The sequence below is a fragment of the Mus musculus genome, chromosome 15 (genome assembly GCF_000001635.26).
Source record: "Mus musculus strain C57BL/6J chromosome 15, GRCm38.p6 C57BL/6J".
Classification (NCBI taxonomy): domain Eukaryota; kingdom Metazoa; phylum Chordata; class Mammalia; order Rodentia; family Muridae; genus Mus; species Mus musculus.
Window position 1 is genome coordinate 90,623,060 of NC_000081.6, and position 19,188 is coordinate 90,642,247.

At 42.5% G+C, this 19,188-nt stretch overlaps 1 protein-coding gene across 4 annotated transcripts in view; it reads right to left on the bottom strand.

Annotated features, from left to right (window-relative positions):
- The window catches only part of Cpne8 (copine VIII), a 191,908-nt gene that overhangs the window by 135,579 nt on the left and 37,141 nt on the right, over positions 1 to 19,188 (bottom strand). The window contains exon 1 of one of the 4 annotated variants that reach the window (XM_006521285.1): positions 14,794 to 14,824. The exons of the other annotated variants lie outside the window; for them this stretch is intronic. Coding sequence (XP_006521348.1) covers positions 14,794 to 14,820 — 27 coding nt within the window. The 5' untranslated portion in view covers positions 14,821 to 14,824. Of the gene's footprint in view, positions 1 to 14,793; positions 14,825 to 19,188 lie in introns of those variants that run through there. 4 annotated transcript variants of the gene reach the window in all.

Below are 19,188 nucleotides of genomic sequence, written 5' to 3' on the forward strand. Positions count from 1 at the left end.
CCCCTTTTACCACCTTTTTCTTAGAGAACTTGTTAGCCAGGACCCAAGAACCTTTTAGACAGAACTGAACTCAAGAAAAACTTAGAAGTAAAGGCATTGGGAGTCATGGTATTGAGAACAAGGGCATTATTGTGACATCAGAGCAGGAGAAAAAACGAGATTAGAAGAAGAGAGCAGAGAGAACTTTTTAGAGAGAACTTTTTGGAGGAGCACTTTTGTAGAAACTTTTTTGGAGAACTGAAGAACTTAGAAATAAAGGCTAAAACCACTTTCAAAGTGTCTTCCCCCCCCCCCCCCCTTCACTTCAGCTAGCAGGCAAGTTAGAGCCATGCAAGTTTCTGCAGAAATAGAACAAAGGCATAATCCCCTACTGTTTTATGATGAAATGCTAAATAGTTTCTAGTCTCAGAGCAACTCAGACAGGCAGGTCAGCTCCAGAAGCAACTTGATTTAGACTTAAGATAGGTAAACATTTTATTATTATACAGCAACCCTAAATATCTGTTAAGACCAAGTTTTACTTCGCAGATGATCTTGCCCCTCTGCTGCCACAGGAGGAACCAACAAGAAAGAGGAACTTCGGGGGTTGGCTCCTGGTAACATTTGTGCTATAGCATGGATTCTGGTGGCTATTTCAAGCCAGATTTATAATGAGTCAGGAGAGGGAAAAAGTCAAGCAAAGAGATTTGGGAAAGCCCCTATCAGAAAAAGAGCATGCTGGGAGCAAAGGTCATGCTGAGGAGATGCACACTATTGACAAGAAGTCAGGTACCCAGGAATGGTGGAGCACACCTTTAGTTCCAGCACCCAGGAGGCAGAGAGACCAACTGATGTCTGCGAGTTCTATGCTAGCCATGGTGATCCCTGTCTCAAAAAGAAAAAATCTAACAAAAAGTCTAAACAAACAAAAAAAGAAAGCCATGTACTTTACATGAGCCCCATAGGAATGATGTTGTGAGACTGTCTCAGGAGCTAGCTAGAAGCCACTCACTGGTCGTAAGTTCACTTGAAACAAGTTTGCTTGAGAAAGGGGAATCCGTGGGGTACACTGTTCGTACTCAGCCACCTATGGATGTCCCCCCTGTGTCTAGGCACACACATACACTCAGATGCAGCTGTTGCCATGGTCCAAGTGAATCTCGACCCTCACATCTTCCAATTTCTGGGGCTAAAACAGCTTCTAAACTTAAGTGGAAATCCTTCAGCTAGCAAACACTACACTCAAAGAGAACTCCATCATTATTTACGTTCCCCAATACCCCTCCCTCGTTTGAACTCCAGCCTAAATCTGTACTGAGAACACTAGAAAAATGAACTATCTTAGCCAAGGTTCCATGGAGTCATCAGCCCACAATCCCTCAATTCATTAGTCATGAATAAGCTTACTATTTCTTGTTCATAGCAGTGAGGGCTCAGTATACTCTGCTATTTCTACTGAAAACTAATGGGCTCTGCTTTTAGCTAAAGATGTATAAATCATGACTGTGTCTGTCTCGGTGCGTCTTCTAACACATTGCCCCGGCCTTCAAGATGCTAAATTCAGTGTGAGTTTGGGCCCTGGCCTCACATGGCCTCTCAGCCTATCTGACACAGCTAATCATTTCACCCTTCAGGCTTCCTGAAGCGTGCTTTTCAAGCTTTCTGCCTCCATGGTTGACTGCGTTTTTCTTTAGCATCCTCGGACATTCATTTCCTTCTTTATAGGGTATACTTCTAGGTTCTGATCTTCTGGTAGGCACACTTCTACTGGAGGTAGGGGGCAGGGGGGAGATGTCATTTGTCCTTTTCCTATTCACATGTATCCTCTCTAAAACTGGTGATGATATAAGGCCCCTAACATTTGCACCCCTAGTCATGGGATTAAGGCTTATCACTTGCCCACTTCCACCTTCTGCCGTGTGAGAACCCACCAAGGAGAGCCTCACTAAAAGGTACAGGTAAGAAACAACCTCCTGGGAGAAAATAAAGTTCAGTACTTCATAAATCACACTCCCTGGTACTCTTTCGTAGCACTACAAAACAGACTAAGACTATACATTTGACTTTACAATTCACCGACTTGATGGTGACTTCTAAGTCTATGCAGCCAGCCCAGAGTCACCTTAGTGAAGACTCATGCACCCTGAGACTCAGGTTTTCTTGAGTTATGTACACATCTGATAGTCTTACAGGCCCTTTAAAATTATCATCCAGTAATAAACTTTACCCCATACCCTCTCTAATCCTAGCACTTTGGCCTGCCTCCTGCTAAAAAGGGATTCTATACTACACTATGCTCTAGCCATGAAGGGAAGTTACCTATATCAACAACTTCCTTTTTAACCCACCAATGCTTCTTCACCACTGCTTCTGAAATTATCACTTTCAACCTCGAAACATATCGCCACAATGGTCTATTTGATAACTTCACATTACAAATTTTAATTCAATATTTTTGTCTTATAATGAACGATTTCAAGGGTTTTCAACTCCTATCACCATCTCATCTGTTTTCACTATAAATTCCACAGCCAGAGCCATCCTGAAATAATGTAACTATCATGCCTTTTCAGCATACTAAAAGACCTAATAACTTCAGAGAATGCATCGGACAAACTTTTTTCAATCTATAGGACTTGGCTCCTCTCAAAGATAATACAATTTTATATTTGTTTTATTTTATTTATTTGTCTATCTGAGTCTGGTCACTTCACTATGATTCTTTTCCATTCTGTTTATATTACTGAAATTTTCATTTTTCTTAATAATTCAATGAGATTCCATTGTGTATATTGGCCATATTTTCATTATCCATTCATCAACTGATAGATATCTGGACTTGTTTTATTTTGTCACTATGTTAATAGAGCATTAATGAACATTGGTGGGCAAGCACCTATGTAGGAGGATATGGAGTCCTTAAAGTATGTTGTTGACAGTTCCTATAACAGACCTATTTTTACATTTTGGAGAAACCTCCATGTTGATTTCCAGAAGTTCTGCATCCTTTTATCCTCCCACCAATAAAAACAAGAGCTCCTTTTCCCTATATCCTTGCCAGCATTATAATTTTTTTTTTTTTAAAAATAGGCAATCTGGCTGCTCTGAGACACAACACAAAGCTATTCTTGACTTCTAAATCAACTGATTATTAACGTACTTCAGAGGAGAAGCACTAGAAATAATATCTAGAAATTTCTTTTCTTGACATCAGGCATGTCAGCAGTTCTGTTCAGAGAGAAGTGTTGTCAACATGGATGAGTAATAGCGGCACAATGGAAAATTCACCAGAACTGGACCACATCTTAAGTCAACTATTGCATATGCCAGCAAGATTTTGCCGAAAGGACCCTGATATAGCTGTCTCTTGTGAGGCTATGCCAGTGCCTAGCAAACACAGAAGTGGATGCTTATAGTCATCTATTGGATGGAACACAGGGCCCCCAATGGAGGAGCTAGAGAAAGTACCCAAGGAGCTGTAGGGGTCTGCAACCTTAAAGGTGGAACAACAATATGAACTAACCAGTACCCCCGGAGCTCGTATCTCTAGCTGCATATGTAGCAGAAGATGGCCTAGTCGGCCATCATTGGAAAGAGAGGCCCCTTGGTCTTGCAAACTTTATATGCCCCAGTACAGGGAAACACCAGGGCCAAGAAGTGGGAGTGGGTGGGTAGGGGAGCAGGGCGGGGGCGGGGGAAGGAAGGTATAGGGGACTTTGAAATGTAAATTAAGTAAATACCTAATAAAAAATTGGAAAAAAAAAGAAACATGTATTAGCTGCAGAGGACAGATTATCAGACAAGAGAAATTATAAACTCTGTAAGGCAGACAGGGTACTAAGACAGACTACTCAGAATCATTCGATGAGAAAATTCCATTTAAGACTATAAAAGTCTTAAGGCAAAATAGAAGATGTTAAATTCACACAAACATACATAGGCATTACACGTATGCATTACACATATCACATGCACACACTTTCACACTCATGTGCACACACACATGCATATACTCATGTTTGTTCACACGCGCGCGCGCACACACACACACACACACACACACTCTCAAGACTTACATCCTCACATTCTTGCTCTTGAAAGTTAAACTCTCGACACATCAGCGAATGCCTGGCCCTCTCCCTCTAAGGTAAAGCCATAAAATAGGGTCATGTGGCTCATTACCCAAAGCAAATTCTTTATTTTTTCTTTTTTTTTTAAACAAATCAATGATCTGAAGTTCATTTATTTATGAAATGACAAATGAAAAAATCTAAGCTTTTATTCAGAACTTACATCATTATTGATCAGGGAGGTGTGGCTACCGAGATGCAAAAGGAGAAGCTGTGTGACTCCCTTGTGATAATCTTGCTAAATAATCGATGTTTTACAAATGGGCCAGTCTGTGGATTTCTAGGACCTTCTATTTTTAAAACTTCATCTGAAGCAATAACCATTGAAAATTTCAGCCTTCATCATATCTCTTTAACTTTTATACATAAAATACAGAAAACACTAAACCCCATCAATTATCAGCTTCCATCATTTTAAAATTTATCCAAAATCCTGTTTAAAAGTAAATCATAATCCTAAAACTAATAGTATTTTGTAGGGTTGCTTTTCCATGTTTTTTTTTTAATTTCTAGCTGCCAACACTATGATTAGTGTCATTATTTAGCATATACAGACTGACTTACATGGACAGTTCTTACTGGAAAATACACATTAGAGTTATTACTTATCAGTTAGATCTTTATATATGATACATATTTTTCAACAAATTGTAAAGTCTGATGTTTTTATGACTGCCCCCCTTCCTCTAAGGGAAAAAGATAAATTAGGGTCATGTGGCTTATTACCTGGAGCAACTCTCTCTCTCTTTCTCTCTCTTTCTTTCTTTTTTTTTAAACAAATCAACAATCTGCCACTCCAACCCCCGGAAACACTAGTTAAATAAGCTGATTTTTTTTTCCCCTAAAATGCAGGATCTTGTGAAATGTCACTCAAAACAAAATGGGCAGAAATGAGATCGTTTAAATATGTCAATAACTTTAAGCTATGTTATCATAAAGAAGTTATTACCTAAATTGAATTGATAAATTTGAAAAACATGCAATACGGAGAAGCAAAGCAAAATGGTGGCTAAGATCCTACAGCATCCGTCCCTACAAACACACAAGTTAGAATGGCTGTTCACATAACAGCAGCTAATGACACCAGATGAGGAGCTGCAGCGCATGGTTCTAGTAAGGAAAAGATTCAGAAACCATGGAGGAGGTAAGAAGGAAAGAGTCGGTCAATGTCACCCCATCCTTAATTCCAAATAACAAAAGACAAGATGCCTCTGATTTGGGAAAGGAGACTGACTTATATGCGGTCCATAAAATTAAAACCCACATCACCACTCTTTAGTCTACTGCCATGCAGAGAAGCAGCTCTCCCCCTCCGCCCTTCCCCCACCATATAGATCACCAGCATCTTCCTCTCCCTCCCTCCCTCCCTTGCTTGCTTGCCCCCTCGCTCTTGCGCATGCGCACTCTGCTAAGGCTCATGGTTGAGTAAATGAACTTTATAAGTGGCTTCCCCGACCGGCATCCCCATCTCCGTCAGCAAAGAGAGTAGTAAGACTTCAGGGCTGGCTGGGATCACCACCTTGAGAACCAACACTGGGTTCCACATCCAGGCCAGGGCTGGCAGTTGGAGCCTCCAGACCTGCCACAGAGTGAGTTTGTGGCACAATTGCCTGCCCGACTGCTCCAGTCCCAAAGCTATGAGATTCAGCTATAACCCAGTTTTATATCAGTGTTGGGAGCAAAGGACTAGCCTCGTCATTCTTCCCCAACCTCAGGCTGTTGTAGCTATCTTCAAGAGGGTTAACAGCAGAGTACTAGGTTAACCTTAAATGTCCTAGTGCGACACACTCGCATTCTGTCCTATATTACTACCAGCTGCAGTTTGGGCGAAGGTACACCGCTGAGACTACATAAGTTCTTGCAGCTATGGAATTAGGGTATGACCCACTTTGGTGTCTGCTCTGGAGGACAAGAGCCAGGCTTTTCCACACCTCCTCAAACTTGCAAGGCAGATAAGACCAAGGCTACTCACTGACTGTGTAGGGCAGGGAAGCAGTGTAGGCTTTTGCCTAGGAACCCAAGACAGGCTACAGAAACCTAAAACTGGGTAGAACCATTCACAGGCTGTGGAGAGCCGTGCTGTGAGCAATCGCCATTATAAGATGGCACTGGCTTCCACTGCGCCTAACTAGTAAACAAGCCTTATGCGCAAGTGCAAGAGTAAATTCACGCCCAGTCACTGCCCATCTCGGGGCGTAGTAATGGGGTGATGGGCAAGCAACTAATCAGGTGCTGTCATGCCACATCAGGTGCTGAAACGTCACGCTGCGGGCTATATAAGCAGCGCCATTTTCCGAGTTCGGGGTCTTCCTTATGTTGAAGCAATAAAAGCTTTGCCGTAGAAGGATCCAGTTGTCCGAGTGAATTCTTGCCGGCGAGATACTAGCTCGGGCAAGAACAGGCCAGCGTCCACAGTTGGGAAGAGGGCCAGCATCAAGAAGAGATGTCACTTTCAGTCCATGAGACTTTTCTTTTGGCCACACTTTGTGGCTGCAGTATCTTAGGTCATAAATCTACTTCAGCATTGGATCTCAGATAGCAGAATAGGCCTTGGTCAAACCTGATGCTGCATAGTACTCAGTGAGCTATATCACAGGCTGTGGTGCAGTTTGATGAATTTGTGGCTTTAAGTGTGGCATGGAATTCTACAGCTGGTCTCTCCAGAGTGATCCTGCCACTATCGAGAATTAAAATTATTACTGCAGGCCTGAAACTTTGTAAGTCACGAGGACATACTCTAGTGCCAAGAAAAGGCTCATAGAGCCAGATTACCCTTTGTAGATTCTATCCTAATTAATACATAGTGAACAACAGCCAACCGCAGATTTGGGGCAAATTTGAGCTTAGATCTCTCTAGTAATGAAACAATTATCACCCAGACTTGCAGGAAGGCTGGGGACACAATTTGAAGAGTCTCTGAAAAAAAAAATGAGCAGAAAGTGAAATGGTGGTATTTCTAGAAAAACAGGCACAGATAATGCCCAACCTCAATGCCTGGAATAAATCCTTAATTCTTCAACATGCAGAAAAACGCTAAGCTAAAACACACATTTGATGTATTTTCCATGTTGACAGAAAGCCAACACATAATCTGAAAAACCTCCATCAGCATACATGATAGCAGAACAGAAATATATAAAGTATGTCGTATACAATTACAAATTCTCCAAAATTTGCAGTACATCTTCCCAGGCCCTTCCAGCTTTAAAGGTTTCCATAGAATAATCCAGTGTTATGACTTCATAAGTGGCTTGCCCTTTCCCCCTTGCAGCTTTCAATATTGATTTTTATATGTTTTTTTGTGTTTTAACTTATATGTCATTGACAATTTCTTTTCTGATCTTGTCTATTTGGCCTATAGACTTCTTTTTTTTTTTTTCTTTTTTCTTTTCTCTCCCACCCAACTTGCTCCAGCCCAAAGATATATTTATTATATGTAAGTACACTGTAGCTGTCTTCAGACACCCCAGAAGAAGGCATCGGATCTCATTACGGATAGTTGTGAGCTACCGTGCGGTTGCTGGGATTCGAACTCAGGACCTTTGGAAGATCAGTCAGTGTTCTTAACAGCTGAGCTATCGCAGGGGCCTAGCAAACACAGAAGTGGATGCTCACAGTCAGCTAATGGATGGATCACAGGGCTCCCAATGGAGGAGCTAGAGAAAGTACCCAAGGAGCTAAAGGGATCTGCAACCCTATAGGTGGAACAACATTATGAACTAACCAGTACCCCGGAGCTCTTGACTCTAGCTGCATATGTATCAAAAGATGGCCTACTCGGCCATCACTGGAAAGAGAGGCCCATTGGACACGCAAACTTTATATGCCCCAGTACAGGGGAATGCCAGGGCCAAAAAGGGGGAGTGGGCGGGTAGGGGAGTGGGGGTGGGTGGGTACAGGGGACTTTTGGTATAGCATTGGAAATGTAAATGAGCTAAATACCTAATAAAAAATGGAAAAAAAAAAAAAAAAAAAAAACAGCTGAGCTATCTCTCCAGTCCCGGTCTGTAGACTGCTAATACTTAGATAGGCATCTCACTTTCTGGGTGATTTTTCTGATGAACAAGTCTCCCATATTCATTCTCTCCCTCTCCCTCTCCCCCTCCCCCTCCCTCTCCCTGTTCTACTCCCCCTCCCCCTTCCCCCCTCCCTCTCCCTCTCCCTCTCCCCCCTCTCCTCTCCCACCTCCCCCTCCTCTCCCTCTTCTCCCTTGCCCTCTCCCCTTCCCCCTTCCCCTCTTCCTCTGTGTGTTTTAATTTTTCACTGAAATTTACTGGGTGATATAATTTCTCTGCTTTGTCTTTAGTCCCTGGCTCTCTACTTTTGGCAGAGTCCATTCTGTTGGCAAAGCTCTCACTAAAGTTTTTAATTGGCTTGTTGAGTTTTTCATTTCTGGCATCATTTCAGTTTAAGTTGTTATTAATTCTTTTTAATTTTATGTCTTGGATTAATTTCCTTATAACAATGATCTTAGCCTTTGTCTTCTTTGAGTTAGTTGACCACAATTATAATCATTCTCTTGGTTTCGTTTTTATATATTTTTTCCGGTCACATTCATTAGGGCCCATTGTTATGGGTTTGATAGGTTTTGGGGAAGTTATCTTGGTTTTCCATGGCGGTTTTGTTTCTGCGTTGGATTTGTGCATCAGGAGTTAGTATGTTGGTTGAGTCTTTCTTTTCTTTTTTTGTTTGTCTTTTTGTTCTCTTTCTTCTTTCAGCAGAGGCATTTACAGTGTTCAGGATGGGGCGAATTCATGGTAGAGTTGGGACCTTGACTTCCTCTTTTCTTCTGGTTTTTGGGGGGATGCATCCTCTCTTCAGGTCTTCTGTTTCTCTGCTAGTCTGGTATAGACTAAGCAACTATTCGGTTCTGGGTGGCTCTGCTGCGAGCAACATTGGTTGTACTAGTCCACCTTCTGTGGTACTCAGCTGCAAGGACCGAGATACCACTGGATTCTCAGCTTTCAGATATGTGATAACTGCTGTTAGACTCTTTGGATATTATTTCCTAAGCTGATTGTGTGTGTGTGTGTGTGTGTGTGTGTGTGTGTAATAAGTACCTATAGGTGATTGTTCTATGGGTTCTGTTTCTCTAGAGAATCCTGACTAATACACGTGCCAAGAAAACATAATAAAGTTTGATATTTATTCTATGAAGTAAAAAGTAACAAGGCCCATAATAACATTACAGGATTTCAAGAATACAAGATAAAGAAGTGCATGTGTTTCATGGCAGAAAGCCTATTTGTGAAGTTAAGAAAGCTGAGCTATGAAGAATCACCCAGTGATTTCTCAGTAGGTGTTACGCACTCATGATTCACCGTGGAGATGAATAAATGTTGAATTACTAAGTGTGCTTGAAAGGAAGCCCACCAGAGACAACAATGTTAATCATTTTAAGCAATAATATTTGAAATTTATAAACTGCAGCTTTGTGCTTCCCTCACACAGTGAGTGAAACTTATGGAATCCCTAATCGGCTCTGTAGTTTAAATGTTTAAGAGTAATTCACAAATGGATTCATTTTGAAGAACTAAACTCTAACTCACAGAGGTTAAAAGCACTTTCCAAGACTCTATTGGCATGCAACAATGTGGAGGTTTTGAATTTTCATAACTTATGACAACGTGTATCATTTATAGTGCTGAAAGTATTAAGAGATCCGTTATTTCATGAGTTTTTCATAATGCATGATCATTAGATAAGATAGATATACTAAAGAGAATATAACTATACTAATGTCAGATACAATCTAAACACTTTGACTACAGAGCGTTTTAAAATGATCTTGTATTTATCTAAACTATGTTGCTTCTAAATCATTTTGCCAGTTAATCTCTGCTATCTAAATGTTATGCATCTCAGAACATGAACTAATGTAAGCTAATGCTTTTGCTAAATGGCCCTTAATTTAGAAAGATGAAAAACAGTAGTGGGGTGTCCTGACTTACTGGGGCTGTATGGGTAGGCAGCTGTCTCTACAACTTGTCTCAGTTCTGGAAGCTGTGTTAGGCATCTTATATCTTCAGATAATGTTGGTCGTTCTTGGATTTCTGACGGGGTTGAAAGACTACTTATAGTCTCATAACCAACCCAGGCTATTTAACATTGAAAGAACAGATTTGAGAGGATGGTTTTCAGATGGCATACAATCTAAAGCCAGGACATAAGTCAGGTGTAGAATTATAAGTCTTTTAAGTTAGGAGAGATGACAGTGTTCTATTTTATTAACAAAAAGGATGGACTGGGTGTTAGGGCCATCTTGTTCCTTATAAATTACAAAATGGTGATAGTTGTGCTCAATTTATATTTAAGAGAAGTTTTTTTTTTATTTAAACAGAAAGGGTGATATGTAGCAGAAGTTTTCCCTATCCAATCACTTGATGTATTAGTACAACACGAAGCCTGTAGTTGGACAGGGAAAAGAGAAGCGGAGTGAGGAGTTGCAGAGACAGGGAGTGATGAAGGAAGAGAAAGAAGGAGGAAAATGGAGAATGAACAGGACCATTCAGGTTGTGCATGGCTTTGAATAGCCACGGGTATTGGCTCTGAAATTACGGTGTGGGCATCTTGTGAATTGAGGATTTATTGATATATTAATCTGACTGATTAATTGCAAGCTTCTAGAGTTTTGATTTTACCAAAACTGGGATTTGGGACCACTGACCATAGTGGATGGATGGCTGGGAATGTGAGCAGAATCCACCACAAGAGAACCATGATCCATCACTGCTGGGGCTAGCCTAGAGACAGAGGTGGTGAGACCTCTGGGGCAGAGAGTAGCTAGGCGTAGTAGAGGAACTTGCTGATTTGATTTAATACTTCCCGAAACAATCTAAGGCAGTAAATTTGGATATACAAACTGTCTTAGTCAGGGTTTCTATTCCTGCACAAACATCGTGACCAAGAAGCAGTTGGGGAGGAAAGGGTTTATTCAGCTTACACTTCCATACTGCTGTTCATCACCAAAGGAAGTCAGGACAGGAACTCACACGGGGCAGGAACCTGGAGGCAGGAGCTGATGCAGAGGCCATGGAGGGATGTTCCTTACTGGCTTGCTTCCCCTGGCTTGCTCAGCCTGCTCTCTTATAGAACCTAAGACTACCAGCCCAGAGATGGCACCACCCACAAGGGGTCTTTCCCCCTTCCTCACTAATTGAGACAATGCCATACAGCTGGATCTCATGGAGGCACTTCCCCAACTGAAGCTCCTTCCTCTGTGATAACTCCAGCTGTGTCAAGTTGACACACAACTAGCCAGTACACAAACAAATTAAAGCTTCTGAGAAAACTAACTATACCATACACTACTTGAGGTACACACTACTTGAGGTTATACTATAACCGCCACACCAGCTACACAACTAGTACTCACTAAATGCTGTTAAGATTAATGAATACTTTTTTGTGAAGTTGTTAAGAAAGTGCCTATATTTTCTAAGTCTGATCTGAAATAGCTAAATGTCTCACCCTGATAGGTTTTCACAAAAACTGATAGTTATTAGAAGGTTTGTTTTGAAGCCCCTATCAACGTGGAATCACAAACTTAAAGAATATTAGCCCAAAGAACAAGCTCTTCCTGCTGAGTCAGCACAGCCCTCATTGGCTGTTTCCTGCCACAGACATCCAGGATGCCTCTGCACAGTTACTAGGAACTCAATCTCATGTGACAAATGCTAACATTGACAAATGCTAACTAACTTTGCAAAGATCTTCTTTATAGTGCCCCACTCTACTGCTTCATAGCCACTTCTTTTTTTGTTTGCTTTATTTTTTATTTTTTATTTATTTATTTTTTATTAGATATTTTCTTTATATTCATTTCAAATGCTATCCCAAAAGTTCCCTATACCCTTTCCCTGCCCTGCTCCCCTACCCATCCTTAGTGAGGTAACCCAATCACAAAAGAAGTCATTAGATATGCACTCACTGATAAGTGGATATTAGCCCAAAAACATAGAGCACTCAAGATACAATTTGCAAAACACAAGAAAATCAAGAAGAGGGAAGATCAATGGGTGAATACTTCATTCCTCCTTAGAAGAGGGAACAAAATGCCCATGAAAGGATTTTCAGAGACAAAGTTTGGAGCTCAGAGGAAGGGATGGACTATCCAGAGACTACCCAACCCGGGGATCCATCCCATAATTGGCTACCAAACCCAGACACTATTGCATATGCCAGCAAGATTTTGCTGAAGGGACCCTGGTATAGCTGTCTCGTATGAGGGTATGCCAGTGCCAGGCAAATACAGAAGTGGATGCTCATATCCACTTCTAAATGAAAATGTTTTAGGGATCTGAGGACGGCTGTAGTGACTATCCAGACTCCGCACTGTTTTCAAAACAAACCTTCCTTTATTCACAGGGCTCAGGGGTTAGCTCTTACTTCAAGACCGAGTCCTTACACACACACACACACACACACACACACACACACACACCTTCTCACCTGTGTACTAAAGCCTAGAAATCAAAAAGAAACGTTTTTAATTTACTCCCGGAGGACTGAAGAGCAATAGTACTAGGCCGAATCACCAGAAATTGCCTAGCGACAATCATTTTTACGTATAAAATATGGCTATCCTATGCAGCTCAACCTGAATGCATCATCTCTCTTCATAAGCATTGCACATGCATGAGTGTAGCTTCAGATTGCATTCGCTGTTAGCAGCTGTGTAACACCACACTTACAGATTGGATTTGAAGGCCAGTAAACCCCAAGGGCCATTTCCTATCATTTGCTGGGCAAGCACCCAGAACAGAATTCTATACTGTAGAACATTATTACCTGCTGCTTGGTAGTGCTTTATTTTGTTTTGTGTTTAAAAATGCCTCCCCTCTTATAATCCCAGTGTTTCCTTAAGTGTACAGTACTCGTATGCCAGATATTGCTGCTAGCAACTAATATTTTATTACTGGAACAACTGTAGGAGCTGAAATCATCATTGCTCATGTGACACAGGCGTAGAGTCAGCAAGAAGCCAGCCACTGTGTTACCCTGGGAAACTTAAAGCATATATTTATATTCTGTGAGCTAAGGAATCTGTCCTTCTTAAGAAGTGCTATGGGGATTAAGTATCGAATACGGTGTGTTTTGTTGTTGTTCAGTTCCTTTAGTTGCTAAGAGCTAAGCCGTGCTTGTCTCCTGCACCCACATTTCCTCCCTATGCTCCTGTATGGTTCTCTTGTTTGTTGATCCTGCCAGCTCTTTTGAAACGACCTGGAAAGAGCCTTCTCCTTGCTATTCATGGTTGAACGGAGTTCACATGTTGGACACTTTATCCCCTCATTCCCTACTGTTATTCGACGCGTTCTCACGACCGGCCAGGAAGAACACAACAACCAGAATCTTCTACGGCAAAGCTTTATTGCTTACATCTTATGGGGCCAGAGTGTAAGAAGCAAGAGAGAGCGAAGCAAGAGAGAGAGAAAACGAAACCCCTTTCCTCTTTAAAGAGAACAACAATTGCCTAGGACGCATCACTCCCTGATTGGCTGCAGCCCATGGCCGAGCTGACGTTCACGGGAAAAACAGAGTACAAGTAGTCGTAAATACCCTTGGCTCATGCGCAGACTATTTGTTTACCAACTTAGAACACAGGATGTCAGCGCCATCTTGTGACGGCGAATGTGGGGGCGGCTTCCCACAGTTCCCCCTTTTCTATTAATAAGAGCAAATAGGCCACCCATATTAATGAGAGTGGAGATAGAGGTCAAATCCCCAGTGTGTAGGTAAAGGAGCCATGTACAGGATTAGCTCTTAGGCTCACAGGCTTTTACCCAGAGCAACCCTGACCTGCTCCCGTGTCGTTTTGCCTGGGGGAAGGGAACTAGGACACTGAACCTTCATGAAAGATGACATGTCTCCCTAGAATAGGCTCATATATGCCGCAGAGCCTTTCCATTGCAGTGCTTAGCCTTGCAACTCTCTCGGGCTGCTGAAGCACACTCACTCTATCTCGTGCAATGAGTCTAGCCTCGTGAGATATAAGAGCTGAGTGGCCAGCGACCTATTGCCTAAGCATAGATAACCATATATCAGGGGAAGCTCCATGTTCTAGTCCTGCAAGCGCCTGGGCAATAACCACCTTGTCTCTCCTAGTTTGGGCCTTAAGCTTACAGACCAATCAAAGAAGCAACACTAATCCACAGCAAAGTGTATCTCCAAATAATATTAATCCCACCCAATTTTTTAAAGAAAGAAAATGCTGAGGAGATCCAATTGGGTAATCCTTTGGTCAGGGACAGGTCCAAGCGCGTGGAGTTGACCTGAAGTCTCAATTCTCGAAGGATCTGTTCAAATTCAGCCATCCAATTCTGTAACATATACTGAAAAAGACTTTTTGACAAATTAGCTGTTCTAGTAAATTTAACATACTGAATGGAAATAACACACAATCCCGGAAACTTTTGTTCACATCCCTGCTGAGTTATTTGTCATAATACATCCAGTTGTTTCTGGACAAGATCTATGAGTTGATTAACCAGCATGAGACCTCTCTGTATCTTGACATTAGCTGAGGCCTGTTCATCTATGACTGTAGTCACTGAGGCTGACAAAGTGTTAATGGTGTCAGTCATCTGGACCTGTCCAGACAGAACCAAGGCTGTCTGAATTAAGGCCAAACCCAGTTCCCAGTTAGTGGTAAAAAGCAAGAGAATACTTGAGCATTATACATCACCGTCATTGGGAGTGGAAATGTCGACATTATCCCCCAACGCTGCTCTCTCTTTATTATTGACGCCCTGGACATCACCAAGACGAGGGACATTAGTATTCCCTTGGTCAGTCTGGATTTTTCGGGTGAGTCTTTCTGGTACCCAAAATGGGTTGTCTTCATTCTGTGGGAAAACACAGATAGCTCCCCTGGATCTTATCAAGATAGGATCCGGGCCATACCATTTATTATCAAGGACATTTTTCCATTTAACCATCTCATTGGGCCTATCTGGCTCTGAACAATGACGTTCAGCCGCAGTATGGCCATGAGCATCAATATTTAAAAAATTGAGTGTAAAGAGTGCCAAAGACACCGACACTCTTGGTGCTCGGGGTACAGTCTCCTCAAAAGTTCCCCTCTTCTGTTTTATAAGATAGGCTTTGAGGGTGCGATGCGCACGCTCAACAATACCCTGTCCTTGAGGGTTGTATGGAAGTCCAGTCAGGTGGGTTACGTCCATCTGACGGCAGAACTGCTGAAATTTTTGGGACGTATAAGCTGGTCCATTATCAGTCTTAAGGAGTCTGGGTTTCCCCCAAGCACTCCATGCCTCAAGACAATGTTGAATCACATGTGAGGCTTTTTCTCCAGTTAACGGAGAAGCAAACATGATGCCAGAACATGTGTCAATGGACACATGGAGATATTGAAGTTTTCCAAAGGAAGAAACATGTGTAACATCCATTTGCCAGACCTGTAGAGGTCGAATACCGCGTGGGTTAATTCCCACATGAGGAACTGGCAAGAACTCACAGCAGCTTTGACATTGAGTAACAATGTCACGGGCTTCTTTTCTTGTCAAGGAGAAACGACTGCGTAATGTTTCAGCCGTCACATGAAAATTATTATGAAAATTTCTTGCAGCCTCTACCGGGGATGATAGGGCAGCAGCCACCACTTTAGTGGCCTTATCTGCCAAATCATTTCCCAGAGCCATGGGGCCAGGTAGGCCTGAATGGGCTCTAACATGAGTAATATAAACAGGAGATCTTCTAGATAACAAAACTAATTGTATCTGCTGAAAAATATTGGCAACTCTACTGGAAGGCTTAATCACTCCAGCCACTTCTAAAAGATTTACTGCATTTACCACATAACAGGAATCTGACACAATATTAAGGGGTTCTAAAAAGGTTTTTAAAACTTCTAAGACCACTAAACATTCTACCACTTGAGGTGAATTTTCATTATATTGTTTGGATACCACTTTACCATTAGCCACATAGGCACCTATGCCAGTTTTTGATCCATCAGTATATACCACAATCCCATTTTTAAGTGGGTTTCTTACTGTTATTTGTGGAAACACAACAGATTGATTTTGGGCAAACTGTAAGATTGGATGTTTTGGATAATGGTTATCTATTTTTCCTGAAAAGGAGGTAACTAAAACTGCCCAATCATTAGATGCGGCTGCCAAGGTTTGAACCTGTGCAGCGGTATAAGGTACAATTAAAAGATATGGACTTTGCCCAAAGTGGGTGATTGCTGCTTTTAGGCCTTTAAGGGCAAGCTGTGCAATTGCATCAGGATACCAATCTATTATTTTAGCTGGGGATACGTTTGGATGGATCCACAACAATGGCCCATTCTGCCACAAAACTGCAGTTGGCAATTGTGCTGTCTTAAAGACACACAAACTGAAAGGTTGCGAATCCTCAATACGTTGTAATTGTGCATTCTGTAAGGCCTTTTCCACTTTTTGTAAGGCCTGGTTAGCAGCTAGAGTAAGAGTCCTAGGGGAGGAGATATGAGGATCTCCTTCTAAAATACTAAACAAAGGCCTTAACTCAGCGGAAGGAATCTTTAAAAAAGGTCTGAGCCAATTAATATCTCCCAACAGCTTTTGAAAATCATTTAAGGTATGGAGGTGATCTCTTCTTATCTCTACCTTTTGGGGCACAATCTTATCTGGGGACACCACAGAGCCCAAGAATTGTCCTGTATCAGAAATTTGGACTTTTTCTGTGGCTATCTGTAAACCCCACTGACTTAAAGTTTTAAGTAGAAAAGGATATGCCTTTTGTAGCATGGTAAGGTCTTTATGGCACAGGAGGATGTCATCCATGTAAAGGAGCAAAATTAAAGAGGGGAATTGTTCCCTCACTGGCAAAAGAGCTTCTTGTACATAAAGTTGACACATAGTAGGACTATTGGACATTCCCTGTGGTAAGACCTTCCATTGATACCTCTTATCAGGTTCCATGTGATTAATAGAGGGGATGGTAAAGGCAAATCTGGGCCTATCCCTTGGACACAAAGGTATAGAAAAGAAACAATCTTTAATATCTATAATAATTAAATTCCAGCCACGTGGTAAGGCGGAAAGTACAGGGAGACCCCTCTGTACTGGGCCAAATAAGTTCATTTGCTCATTAATGGCTCTGAGGTCATGGAGCAGTCTCCACTTTCCTGACTTTTTCTTAATTACAAAAATTGGAGTATTCCAAGGTGAGGTAGAGGGTTCAATATGGCCTAGTTTTAATTGTTCCTCTACCAGTTGAATCACAGCTTCTAGTTTTTCAGAGGATAGGTGCCATTGAGGAACCCACACTGGGTCCCCTGTTTTCCATGGTATGGGTCGTGCTGCCCCAATGGCCGCTAAGGAAAACCCAGACCCTGTCTGTCTTGGTTTCCATTAGGTGAGATGGGCTCTATCCTTCCCTGTTCTTGATGTCCTAACCCTTTTCCTTCTTTATAACCCATCTTTGCCATGATATTTTTTGCCTTAGCTGAATACCCTCCTGATGGGGCGTTTTCATTGGACAAAATAAGGCCCAAATGCTGCATAATATCCCTTCCCCAGAGGTTAACCGGGAGTGGGAGCACATAAGGTATGAATTTCCCTTGCTGCCCTTCAGAGGATTCCCACGTCAAGGCAACGGAGCTTATAGTGGGACATGATTGATATCCTAGGCCCTGTAATGAATGAGATGACTCTGTGGTGGGCCATGCTTTGGGCCACCAATGTGTAGAAATTATACTTTTATCTGCTCCGGTATCAAGGATGCCTTCAAACTCTTTTCCATTAATCTTAAGGCGGAGCTTAGGTCTATCATTTAAAGATACAACCAAATAGGCAGAATCATTTCCTGAGGAGCCCATTTTCTTTATCTCAGGTCCTGCAGATTTCTCCCTGGTATTATCAGGGAGGAGCAGCAGCTGAGCTATCCTATCTCCTTTACTAATAGAAAAAACGCCTTTAGGGCTTGAGCACAGGACCTGTATTTCAGGGGAATGTTGACAATCCATAACTCCAGGGTGGACTACTAAGCCCTGCAAGGTGAGTGAACCTCGGCCGAGAATAAGGCCCATGGTTCCCGGGGGCAAGGATGGTATAGGCTCCACCGGCACCGGCTGAATACTCATTTGAGGCATTAATAGGAAGTCGGAGGCGGCACGCAGGTCCACCCTTGTGGGTCTTCCTGGGTCGTCTCTCTGACTGCTTCCTGGGTCCTGACAAACCGGTTCCCATATCTTTGAGGGCCCTGGGACCGAGGGCCCGATGACCCGTTTTTTGGCACATCAGTTGATTGACTATCAGGTGGGGGAAGAATTCTGCCCTTTATATCCCTCACAGAGCGACACTGGTCAGCTCTATGATAACCCTTGCCACACTTAGAGCAAAGAGTGAGAGTCCCTCCCTGTTTATCTGGAGCTCTGCAATCTTTCTTAAAATGCCCAGGCTTTCCGCAATTAAAACATGTCCTCTGATTATTTCTGCTCATGGAGCGGTTCTGAGATTGAAGGATGGCAGCCGCTAAACCTGCATTGCTGAGAGGTCCCCCAAGCTCTCGACAGACCCTGAGCCAGTCTTGTAAGCCTTTGTTCTTTCTTGGGGCTATGGCCGCTCGGCACTCCTTTGTGGCTTGCTCGTAGATTAGCTGTTCTATGAGAGGCGCAGCTTGCTCTGACTCTCCAAAAATACGCTCTGCTGCCTCTGTCATTCTGGCCACAAAATCTGAGAAAGATTCCTGAGGTCCCTGGATTATCTTTGTTAACTGACCAGTGGTTTCACCTGCTCGAGAGAGCGCCTTCCAGGCCCTAATAGCCGTGGAAGAAATCTGGGCATAAGCTCCCCAATGGTAGTTTGTCTGATCAGCAGAATAAGCTCCCTGACCCGTTAACAAGTCAAAAGTCCAATCTCTCTGCTCTGGAGTCAAAGCAGCTGCGTTTGCTCGGGCCTGCGCCTGTGCAGCTTCGTGCCAAAGCGCTTTCCATTCCATATATTTGCCCATACTAGGGAGAGCGGCTTTTACAACCGTCTGCCAATCGGCAGGCGTTAGTGCCATGCCAGCGAGCCTGTCTAACTGCGCCAAGGTAAAATTAGCATTGGTTCCGTATTTACGAACCGAC